This window comes from Seriola dumerili, unplaced genomic scaffold (genome assembly GCF_002260705.1).
Source record: "Seriola dumerili isolate Sdu_G_001 unplaced genomic scaffold, Sdu_1.0 BDQW01000088.1, whole genome shotgun sequence".
Taxonomy (NCBI): domain Eukaryota; kingdom Metazoa; phylum Chordata; class Actinopteri; order Carangiformes; family Carangidae; genus Seriola; species Seriola dumerili.
In genome coordinates, this window is record NW_019174343.1 from 14,427,935 (window position 1) to 14,440,690 (window position 12,756).

Consider the following 12,756-nt stretch of genomic DNA (forward strand, 5'->3'; position numbering starts at 1 on the left):
CAGTAAGAAAAATGTAGGACACCATGAGCCTTATCCTTCCAATACAAACACAGTAGCGTGCTGACACTGACATCGTCTGTGGGAGACAATACCCACAATACACACGTTTCCTGTGCTTTTTCCAAAGATTTCCTGTTCCTGTTTTGCCCCCTCTCTCTATGTTGCTCTCTCTGTCTCATAATTCATCCCTCACGTCGAACATACTTGAGCTTGTGGGAATTAAATTTGTATTCCAAGTTTTTTTACTCTGTAGCTGCAACAGCAGTCTGTTTTTTATTTTTTTTTTGAAGATACAGACTTATTTTTGTCATTAACCTCATTCCCTGTTCGGACACACTCATGCACACACACACTATCATTTACTGGGGCAGTTCAGTGGAGCAGCGAGCCAGTGCTCAGCTGCTTGAGACAGAATTAGAGTGACAAACAGCTGAGCTTCTCTTGGGTGCTATCATGTGACCTATCCCACCCACAGGGCCAAAGGGACCCAGGGTTAGAGTTACCATGTCCAATTTCCAGCATAGCCATTATATGTGTGTGTCTATGTGTGTGTGGAAATCTGCCTTCCTGTGTGAATTTTCTGCTACATCTCTTCCAGTAGTTGAGCTGCAAATGAAAATTCTCTCCTCTTGTTTCTGCCAGTAAACTTGTTCTCCAACCTGCTTATAGCCGCACCTTTCTGTCCGACTGTCATCAACACACACCCTGCCCCTTGTCCCTCTGCTTGTCCCACTGACCTGCTTCGGGCCACATGGCTGCATGCAGAGGTGTTTCTGACATAACAAGAAACCACATCTGGCGGTTTCGACTCGGCACTGAGAACGTATCAAACAGCCTACTTTTTCTATGATGAAAAGAACAGCCCCCGCAGCGCATTTGGGATTGTTTAGATGTATTGTTTCCTAGCCTGCAAAATAACAGCGTGGCCTTTTTTTTCAGTGTCTGTCAGCAAAGCAGGTAAGGGAGAAAGAGCTGAGCGCTGCACGAGCCATTACTCCTCTGAGTCACCTGATAAAAGCTCTTATACCAAGCCTTCACCTCCACTGCTATTATTGGCAACAATTTAGCTTGAAGTCCTCTCACATAGAGGTCCACTGGTGGCTGTAAGGAGGACGGAGGTGATCATTTTTCATTAAAACTCTTCTTTTTAATCATAGTGATTTATTTATGGTCTAATTATGTTAAATTACAGGGGAAAGTTAAGTTAAACTACTTTCTGAAACGTGGCTCGCACACCGTGTGTGTGTGTGTGTGTGTGTGTGTGTGTGTGTGTGTGTGTTTGGGACAAGGCCTGGTGTTGAGAGCAGCCAAAGCAAAAGAAGTGTGTCCTGCAGAGCCTTGAGTGTTTACAGCAGAGTAACATGAGGAGTGGACCAGGTTGTCCCGCCTACACCATAACTCTAAATGCAGAACCACAGCTGTGTTTCTGTGTATGAGGAACTGGGGTTGGAGTGAAAATAAGGGCTTGAGGGGAGAAGCTAAATAAGCCCCACAAATTAAAATGAAATAAAAGCAGCATGAGGGTGTATTTTAATGGTACTGATAAATTACAGGTGAAGATATTAACCCACTTCTTAGTCAAAGGTTTGAGGCCAATGTGGAGGTCATTTGCTACTGCTGCCCATGCATGTGTGCAGGCTGGTGTGTGTGTGTGTGTGTATGTCTCTGAACAGGGGGGGATGGGGTACCACAGGAATTAGGTAATATTGACATGGTTGTTTCAACCCCACCCTCCCAAAAATACTAAGATCAATGTACCAGATCAATAGAAGTCATTGACAATAACTGATCTTCTCATGTGATCAGTGAAGGAGAAAATTCACAGTTTTTCACGAGCGTGTGTCCCACATGCTCATTCATCAAACTGAGGGTCTACAATCAAAAACATGCATACACACATGTAAATCAGACCATACACAAACGCACACAAGAGCACACGTGCAAAAATTCATACACACACACACACACACACACACACACACACACACACACACACACACACACACAGCAGGGGGAAACGGGCTCTTCTCTGACACTGCATGATAGGTCACTTCTTCCCTCTCTCTCTCTCTCTCTCCCTCTCGCTCTCTCTCTCTCTCTCTCTCTCTCTCTCCCTTCCTGCTGAAATAGTTTTAACAAAAGAGAGGGAGAAGGAGGGGGAGGGGTGGTGTGGTTGGGGGAAGGGATGTATGTGCTGCTCTGTTGTCACTAGGCGAGGGAGAGCGAGGGGGGGAGGGAGAAGGGAGCTGGAGGGTGAGCAAGCGAGCCAGTGAGCGAGGGAGAGTAGGAGAGAAGGTTAGGGTCCCAGAAGAGAGTACAAACCTCACACACATATGCACACACACACACACACACACACTCACCCAGTCACACACACATTTACGTCGGCTCCCTCTGCTTTACTTTGTGGAATAGTGGATTACTTTCTAAATTGAGCCACTCATCAAGGAGATCCAGGCATGATCAGGTCAGTAACCATTTACTCACTTGATGAAAAAGATTGTTTTTGTCTCCCTACAACAGGAATGACAATGATTCCGCTGCTTCTTGCACATTCCTGTCCTTTTCAGTGCTCTCTGTCCTCTCTTTCTTGCATGATATGACCTCCTCCATGTATTTTCCTTCTGCTTACCTCATTGTACATGTTATACTACCTTTCCTTTACACATGTGCAAGGCATTCTTATTAGTTTGTCCTCTATATGTCAACCCAGGACACTGTTACAAACACTCCCTCACACTCCTTCATTTTTTTTTCCCTCATGTGTTCCCCCATGTTAGACAGGAGAGCTTCCTTGCTCTGCAGAGAGTACAAAGTTCTCTTCGCTGTAGTGGTTTGTAGTGTTTGTGTTGAAACATGGGTGGCTTCAAAGAATTAGAAACTTGTCTCCGCTGGCCGTGCGGTTTTGTGGTCAGAGGGTAAAAGCCCCCTTTCTGTCAGGGCATTCAGCATTCAAAGTCTCTTGATCAGTGGCTTGCACATGTGCATGTATATGTGCACACACATATACACATGGAAAGACTGAGATCATTCAGGGTGCATGAGAAACTAATTTTCAGTCAATATCAGTTGCTTTCTGCACGTTTTTCTCAAAAGGTAGATGTCATAATTACATAAACTTTTTAATAGAAATATTGAATTGAATTTTTCATTATTTGTACATTATACATTAGTTACACTAGAATCTGGCTTTGAATGACAATCAATCAGAAAATATACAACCTAGTCATACTCACAGTGTCTGCTGGCTCTGCTAATGCCATGTGTGGGTTCTTCAGGTGGCAGTGTGTCAGAGCGGTGTTCAAGTGTGAGATGAACCATGGAGGGGTGCAGGAGGCCAGTCACTAGCCAAGCCAGCAGCCGCACAACCGCCAGCAGCAGGAGAAGCAGTAGCCCAGGGAGGTCCCGGAGCATGCAGCTGGGCCCTCACTAGCACCGAGTGGACCCGGTCTTCTCCTCTTCACCTGGGGGCCAGGGCTGCAGAATGCTCAGTCCTGTCACCCCATACAGTAAGTCTGCACTGATTTCATTGAACTGCCTGTGCTTGGATGCTTATGATTATGTATGGTCATGTCCAGTGATGGGCTCGTTTGGCATGCTGTATGTGAATACTGTGGCCCAGCTTGAGTTTGTTTTCCTGTACGCCTTCTTCTTTTGGCTCCTCTTTTGTCCAGGACTCATCTCCTGTGGTTGTGTAGAGGGAAGCAAGGGGCTGGGTGAGGGGGGTGGGTGGGGGGTCTCTCTGAGAAGTCATGTTGAGAAGGCAGATATGCTAATGGGTTTAACAGCTGAATCTCCAAGCTTTGCATTGAGGAATTTCACAGAAAGTGTTCAGTGTCTGTTCTTTCAGCTCCTCCATGTGAATATTTTATAGTAACAGCTTGTTTGAACAGACAGCACCTAAAGCGCCTCTGTCTGTGCTTTCAGAACAACATGGACATGCACATATTGAAGGAGTACAGTGGAGCAGTCTGTGCATTCTTTGCTATGTCATTATGAAATGTGAAAAATAACTTGTGTTTCAAAATAAAAGCATGTATATACTTTATGATTCATCTGTGTAGTGCAGTTTAGATGAACTACCTGCTTCAGTATGAACCTAACAACTTTGTGTGTCAATATGTAGAAGCAGATTAAATCACATAAATCTCACTGACACATCACAGCATAGTCTCAGTTAGTATATATGCTAATGATGAGAGGTTGCTATCCAGGCTGATGAATATGCTTATATTGATTGAGTGGGCTATTGATTAGGCCAAGCTTTAACAGGATTACGACACTAACCTGATTAGAATAATGCAACAGGGATTTACTTCTACATGCATTTTGTATTCCAAAGAGCAGCACAAAGGTACAGAGACATACAACGGACGTCTAAAAAAAAAATTCCTGAGGGTTTAAGGGAGAATGAGGGAGTTTTCTTAGCAGACAGAAGTTTTGGTAACGTGCGTGTGTCACATTCCGTCCTCAGAGAGACTCACAGTGTCATGTTAGATTTTTTCCCACAGAAACTCGGACTGCACGGAAGCCTATGATTTTTACAGCAATAACTACTTTCATCAGATCTCACAGACTGACAAATTTTTTCCCACACGCAAACACACAAGTACACATGCAATCACAGTCACCACCCACAGCTCATTATGGGCTCTGTCCATAATGATGATAGCGTGTGACATGAGGAGAGGGATGGGCAATTGCAGCCATTTCTTTAGTTGCTAGTCACCAGGGTGAAGCCATTCTGCGACTAAAAGCCAGACCCTTAGTATCCTGGTGTCAACAGCCTCTCATTAGTCCCATATAGAGGGAAGAATAAACATCGGCCTTCACACTCACACATTAGACCTCCACAGTAATCATGAAAGCTCATTAAGCAAATTGTAGCACACCTTAGATCCTCATTAGGTGTTATAGTAACGACTTGTGCTGCTGCTGGTGAAATGAGGGAAAGAGCAAAGTGAAGGGCAGATGGAGAGGACAGGGCATGAGGAGGGACTGGTCAGCTGCAGCCTGATATATGAGTGGACACAATAAGCAAAGAGGGGCCAGGCCAGCCTCGACCACATGTGTGTGTGTGTGTGTGTGTGTGTGTGTGTGTGTGTGTGTGTGTGTTTGTTGTGTGTGTGTGTGTGAGCTAAAGGAGTGGGGGAGGGGGAAACTGACCACACAGGGTCGGACACACAGTCCTGTCTTTACTACAGCACTCAGAGAAGGAGGGGGCATCAAAGGGGGAAGACTGTGGGGCAAAATCAAGAGTGAAAGAAAAGTGAAAAATAAAATGAGAGGAAAAGGTTGAGCAAAACTATGTAAAGTAAACTTGTTTCCCAATAATGCTTAAAAATAAATCAATGCGATTGGATGTCTTTGTTTGAGTGGAAAATCCATGCTCAGACTCTTAATTGTCATGTGGTTCGGAGTTGGAAATGACTTGTATGTTGGGGATGTGTAAAGGTTTATTCAGATATACAGTAGTTGATTGGCTGGCAGCAGTGTGGCCTGGTGGACTCTGCAAGCCTGGGGAAAAGGGGGAAGGGGTAAGAGGAGGGAGAGGGAGGGTTTTCTCCTCAGCAGATCCTTCTTCATGCACAGCATTTTGGACTATGGTCACTGCTTACATAACAATCTCACCCTCATTTACTCTGTAAGCAGGACAGGGGACAGAGACAGCTGGGTGACTGTGTGCAGTCCATTGACCATTGCAACTGGAATCCTAACACGCTTCATGTATATTCATTTATTCATATCCCACTTTTTCTCTCCTGTGTTCTGTATTGATCTTGCGAGCAGTGGTGTGAATTAACTCTAACTAATACAAATCACCTAGTAATGTGCAAACAGCTGATAGGGTCATTTATCAGCACTGTAAGTAAGCATGTTCTGTGTCTCTCTACTTTCTCCCTCCCTCCCTCCCTCCCCCCTCCCTCTCTCTAGCCTGGGAGTGGACAGTGTGTGTTGAGCGTATGGAGAGGATATGTGCTTTGTAAATAGATCTCAGGTTAGATTCCTGGCATTCCAGCTGCCTGACTCATCCGATAGATGACCAAGAGTCCCTCTGCCTGTTGGCCAGCTGAAGCTTAACACTGCACCAAGACCGCAATATATAGGAGTGCTAGAGCCTGTGCGTGTGCATCTTGGTGTGTGTCTGTCCGTCCTCAGGAAATGTAAGTCTTTGTTTATTGTGAGTGGAGTAAAAGCACTAACAGAGGACCTTTCAGAAGGGTGATTTTTGTCTCCACTCCCCATCCGGCCAACCACCTCTGATGCTTCACAACCCCCAAATCCCATTCCAGGCAGCCCCTTCCCCCACATGTACTTTCATCTAATTAACCTCTAATTACTCATACTGACCATGCAGTGGACCACGAGTTGAACTGGCCTCCAAAAAAAACATCCATGACTTGCATAATCATGTTTTCCAGAAACCAAATAGCAGAGTTTTCTGAACGTACCACTGATAATAACACTCATTAAGAAAGAAAGGATAGAGCACTTAAACTGGTTTTAGTGGAAGCTGTTGACGGCCGGACAGAGAGCTGGGAGGGTCAAATTTAGTCCATCTCTTTATTGGATCGATCAGACTGCTGTTTACAAGCATCCCACTCCCTGCTTTACACGTTGATGCATGCACGCACACACACACACACACACACACACACACACACACACACACACACACACACACACACACACACACACACACACACAGATATACTGCATATTTTGCTGTTTGGTGAACCCTGAGGCCATGTATCATCCATGTTTAGGTCTTGATGTGGACAGGAGAAGAAAAGGGTGAGTGTTCATCACAGCGCAGTAATTTTACCTCACCTCCTGCTCTGCTCAGATTGTGGGTGATTTATATCTCATTTGTAACAACACTATAGGTTACTGTGACTCCTCTTCTTATGTAATCTTGTTCTTTTCAATAACGCTACACAAATAGGCTCCTTTTCATCAAGTGAAGCCATTGGCAGTGCACAGAACATTCTCTTGACCTCGATTGTAATTGGTCTATGTGAAGAAATGTATGTGAAATTACTTAACGATGACCTCAATGGCCGGCCAGAGCTGTAAATCGACACTGGCTGCTCAGAAAATCAATCAGAGCTGCTGCTGTGGACTAAAGTTCCTTATTTTAGTTTGTAAGTTTTGGGTATTGACCAGACTTGAGAGGAAAAACCTGAACAGACACTTGATTTATGAGACTGATTTATAAGTGTCACCTCACCTACACTGGGTATCTTGAGTGTTTGCATAGGTACAAATGCTTAGTCCATGTTTAGATCGACATTTGAACTGTATCAAAAATTGATGTCAACGTGAAAATGATCCCATTGCAGAAGATAGCATAGGAGTGAATAGTACTAGTGATACTTCTTTCCTCAAACACATCGCTACTGAAAACATTCATAAATGACAGGAATTAAGCCAAAATTACAAACTATTTCAAGCATAAATGGAAAGAAATTTTCATAAAATATTTTCACAAGATAGATTTTAGGTGGACAATCACTTTAAGTCAAGCTAAGCAAGCAGCGTAAAACTGCATGATCTTTAGTGAACATAGCAACAGTACTTACTTACTTAAAGAAAGTAGATGTATATTCACTAACAGGTGCTCCATTCTAATATTACTCTCCCTTGGAAGCCTCAAATACACAGTCACACAAATACACACACACCATCTTGTGCTCCCACCTACAAAGCTGGATATAACTCCCAGCATGTCCCAGAAATCATTCTCTGTCTTTTAAGTACAGAAACTTTTTATTAAGATATTAACAATTTACGAGAATAACTTAGATTTCCAGCTCTAGAACCAATCTATGCAAAAGTGGTGTAAACTACCCGGGGTCCCCATGAATTAAATGAGCATGAACTCATGAATAATACTGGATTTACAAAATCGTAATGCCAGTGTAAAAGGAGGAAGATAAAAGGAAGTAAAACTGGACCCAAGAGAAAACATGCAACATGCAACTCCTCAGTGAAAGCGACGGGGTATCCAAATACAGAATCAACAATAAAATTAAACTAATACTAATATGTTTGAGAGGAGAGTGTGAGGAATGTGATTTTAAATTACTTTCATGCTGGCCTGGACTGCGATGAATGTTTGTTATATGAAGCTGCTAAATCACTGCAAGATCACTAAACATTAGAAGTGACCAATTTTAACATTTCTGTACACCACAAACATTTACAGTGCAATGGCAACAGTACAGTATACGTAAAATATTTTTCTGCTGATGCTGACTGGTCTAAAAGATTTTTCTCTAAGCTTTGCATTCATCTGCACCCAGTAGCCAAACTGCTGGAGGACAAACCCAGAAGCAACACTGGTGCTGGTCCACAGTATGATAATCACAATGATTAAGGAAAGCTGTCATAGTACCAAGCCGGCTTAGTGCTCATCTTTGTCCCTTGATAAGCCAAGCATGGCCAAGAATGGAGGGGTGTTTCCAAGCCCCAAGCCAACATGAGATGCTAGATTAGGGTTTGAGGCTCCCTCACTCATCCCTCCTAATACCCAAACCCTGCACCCTAATATCCTCACTTTAACACAGATGTCTGATGCTATAGCACTCAGGAACAGGAAGAGGTTTTAATCGGCCCCAGAAACCCACATTTCCTGGAAAACATGTCAATCTTATCATAAATTCAATGTTATAAAAATGTCTTACTAAAAAGCAGTCTCAATGAAATCAGAAGTAAGATTATATTACTGTGTACAGAGCATGAAAACACGAGAGAAATTCTGCTATACGAAATATAATGTGAACGTACCTGAATGGTTCATTTTGATCTTCAAGAGAACAATAATGTTAGAACACAAAGGTTAGTTTGCTTTTAAGATATCATTCATTTTATCATTCAGTGCTTTATCATGAGAAGTATACATATCAACAAGTAGAACTTTGTACTTGTTCCTATCGGGTGTCAGCCTTTATAGGATATATATAAGATATTTAAGAAAGTTTTTTTCTTTCAAAAATAGTAAAATAAGTGGAAGTTTGACACTAGAATTGTTACCAGCATTAATGCACAAGTCGCTGTTGCCTTTAAACAGTCTAGCCATGCATTTGTGAAGTCCATTTATACTAAAAAAAAAAACTTTGTCATTTTGTGTTATTGCACAGTAATTATCAAGTAAAGTTACTGGAAGCATAAGGACTAAGAAGCACAAGTGATGCCTCTTTAATTCTTGTCTATGAATGTCAGATTGTCACCAAGCACTGACACTTCCATAAGCCTTGTGTGCTCTAATCCTTCATTAGTCTGGTTTCCTCAGTCTGGTCCTTAACCCGTCCAGACCCTCCGGTTCACTCTTCCATCGTCTGATCTCCAAGTGATCCTGTTCAGTTTTCACATTCCTCTGCTGAATTTTGATGAGGATTCCAAACACAGTAGATTACTGCACTCAAATATGTCTTGGATAGATTATAGACCATCTGGTGAAGACGGGGTGCGAGGAGGAGTAGATTAAAGGCAAAGCGGTAAACGATTGGCTCATGCCTACAATCAGCATGACCAGTGAGTATCAGCTGGATGAGCCTGAATGTGCGTCTGTGTGGCTGAATAATGCCCAGATTTTAATGAATGTGTTAATACTGCCACAAGGCAGCCACACAAATGTTCAAATATACCAGTTTTGTTATTGCAACCAGTTAGATGGCACCAGGGAAGTCTTTTATGTTTGTATGTTTGATAAAATGAATGAAATGCATTTAGTAGCGAGCTGAAAGTGTTGCAGAACTGCAGAGAGATCTCAATGGAATTGGCAGACTAAAACAACCCTTTCAAATTACAGTCCTTTGATTCCATATCAAAAAAAAATTAATTAAACAAGCTTTTATAATTAAGTTAAAGGAGGATTTACATTCTGATGTATTTCTCTGTGAACACGGTTGTTTTCCGTTACAGCGTAGGGGAACAATAAAGCTTAACTTAAAACTGATTATCTAATTCAGTTCTTGGACTTAGACTGAGACTCTGAGAAACACTAAGATGGCAGGGAGGAAGATTTCCATTCATTAACAGTGATTTGTAGCCAGAAATACCTAAAGCTGTACTCCACTTTAAACTACAACTGGAGATGTAATGAAGAAGAGCTAATGAAGGTACAGTTTAACTACTCTTTCCCAGTTAAAGTATAATATGTTGACTTACAGGAAATACTTTCTAAGTTTTAAATGAAACTTACCCATATAGCCCCAAATCACAAATGATAAAATTTGCATCAGAGGGCTTTACAATCTGTTCAATGTACAACATCCTCTATCTGTGGAGCTTGAATTTGGGGGGGGGGATTCCAACTATAGATTGATGAGTAAAAATGTAGTAAAAAAACAGATTATTTTATTGACCAGTTCCTCTACACCAAAACTAAAACATTATAGAACCACTCAGATAATATTTCTAGGATGAAAAACAACCTACCTTTATGCTGATAAACAAAAGCTGCAGCCTGCAGTGAGACCTCTGGTTCTTTTTTTTTAATCTTCTTTTTACATTAGGTGTTTTCAACATATCATATGGTCTATGGTCTAATGGTCTGCACCATACTGTACTTTTGAGAGTATCCATGGCAACCAGTTTACCAAAGAGCATTTTGTTGGCTGTATATATTAAATACTGCCATAGGTGATAAAATATAACATCAGAATTTGGCTGTGAGTCCATGATTTTACATCTGCTTACATTGACATTGGGTCCCATCCTCTTGCACCTCAGTTTTCTTAGGGTCTTATATTGACATGAACGACTGAGCCATTTGAATCTGTAATGAGAAATGTTAATAATAGTCCCCTCACAGCAGACACTGTGGTTTAGGACCCCCTTAACCCCTTGGGCCCCTGGGTCTTTGACCAGGAGACCGATGTGGTAATCTAGCTGTGATCTGTAGAATTACCGTGAAGTACAATCAATCAACACCTCCTTGTTTAAGTAAGATATTATTTTCATTCTAACCTTAGCTGAGACATTTCTGTGGTCTGTGCTAGTAATGTTTTTCTGTTCTCGGGATGGGTACCATGAACGGTGAGAATTCCCTGGAGCGTGGGGATTTCTCAGATCCAGGGTGGAGCCTGTGCCGGTCGAGAGCATTACGATCCCTGGATTGGATGAGTGGGATTATTGGGCTGAAGGATCATTTAATTTAGGGATCAACATGTGGACCGTTTAGAGGCCCATCTGGTGGTCCTAGTGGACATGTGACACAACTTGACATAATCCACATGTAGACAGTTTCAGACCAGACATGTGAGTGAGCAAGTGTGCGTAATGAATAAACCCTAACACCTGCCAATGCTGCTATTTGTTACTGCTTTGTTCCAAATAAGTACAACATCTTGATTAGGGTGTTGAATAGAGCTGAGTGATTTGTCGATCCACAGAGAAGAAAACTGGTAATCGGTTAATCATTGAAAAACTCACTTTTCAAGCACAAATACAAACGATTCTTTGGTTGCACCCTCTCCAATGTGAGGATTTCCTGATTTGCATTGTTTTATATCATTTTAAATTCAACATCTTTTGGCTTTGAGCTGTTTGTTGGATAAAAAAATATTTGAAGGCATCACCTTGGGGGTCTAGGGAGATTTTCTGTCCTTTTATTGACATAATTATTAAAAATAATAACTGGTAGTTTAAATGACCATGAAAACAGTTGTTGAAACCTTTGTTTGGAATCATAGCCTAACTTACTATTTGTCCACCATTATTGGTGAAATCAAGTTCTTGGCTTCTTCCTCTGTCCAGTTGCTGTTGTAGGGAAGCCCCTCTGGCCCAGGCCTGGGGTCAGGACAGTTTAATAATACTCTGCAATGCCTGGAATGTCAGCCTAATGCCAGTTCAAAAAGACAAGCCCACAACCACTAAACCAGCAGATTACTCTGTTTGTGTAAATGTGCATGTATAATCACACATGGCACGTGAAAATCAGATGTTTTCTGACTGCTCAATCGGTACACTTGTAATAGTGTTCCTAGAGGTGTTGGTCCAGTGTCCAGTGCGTAGTATGGTGAAAAATCTGATCCCCCTCTACACATTGACCCCGCCCTCTATTCCCCCTGTCCAGCAGACCCCTGAGGTTTTGGCCGAATTAGATCACACGCTCTGTGGGGGTGGTTTTGTGGGCTAAGAGACTCACAGAAAGACAACAATGGCCCCAATGTGAGCAAGGCAAAGGAAGAAGGCAGCACGCAGGCTGATAGAGGCTTATCGCCGTGGAGACCAGGCTGGGGGCTATGTTGGCGGCTTCACATAAAGATTAGAACAGTTGTCCCCTGTGTGGATGAGACTGTGCAGAAGAGCATTGGCTAAGCACTGACATGATTCTGGAAAAGGGTCAGCCTGCCAAGGTGATTACGAGGGCAGATATTCATGAAGCCAGACTTTTAGCCGGCTTGTGAGGTTTGGAAGAAAAAGGGAGCAAAAATACTTCAGATGTGGTGCACAGCCTGTATCTAGTCTAGACAAAATGGTGGAGAAATCTGTCATTTAAAGCAGTGGATACATCACGTCAACATCATGGTTGTGTGGACTAATTCTGTCTTGGTCTTGTTGTTTCTTGTAGGTCTGTTGAAGATGCACTGGTCTCCCGAGCACGTCGCCCCCTTATCTCAGTGGCCTGAGCAGCACCTAGACGTCACCTCTACCACCTCACCCCCATCTGCCCACAAACATGACCCCTATGCTACTGCTGCTCGCCGCAGCTATGCCCCTGCAGGTTACCCATGGGCCAGTGATGAC

General features: G+C 42.6%; 1 protein-coding gene across 1 annotated transcript in view; it reads left to right on the plus strand.

Annotated features, from left to right (window-relative positions):
- The first annotated feature begins 3,484 nt into the window (after positions 1 to 3,484).
- The window catches only part of LOC111221619 (fidgetin-like), a 10,262-nt gene continuing 990 nt past the window's right edge, over positions 3,485 to 12,756 (plus strand). The window contains exons 1-2 of the mRNA XM_022745073.1: positions 3,485 to 3,509; positions 12,581 to 12,756. The exon at positions 12,581 to 12,756 is cut by the window's right edge and continues 990 nt beyond it. Coding sequence (XP_022600794.1) covers positions 3,485 to 3,509; positions 12,581 to 12,756 — 201 coding nt within the window. The remainder of the gene's footprint in view (positions 3,510 to 12,580) is intronic.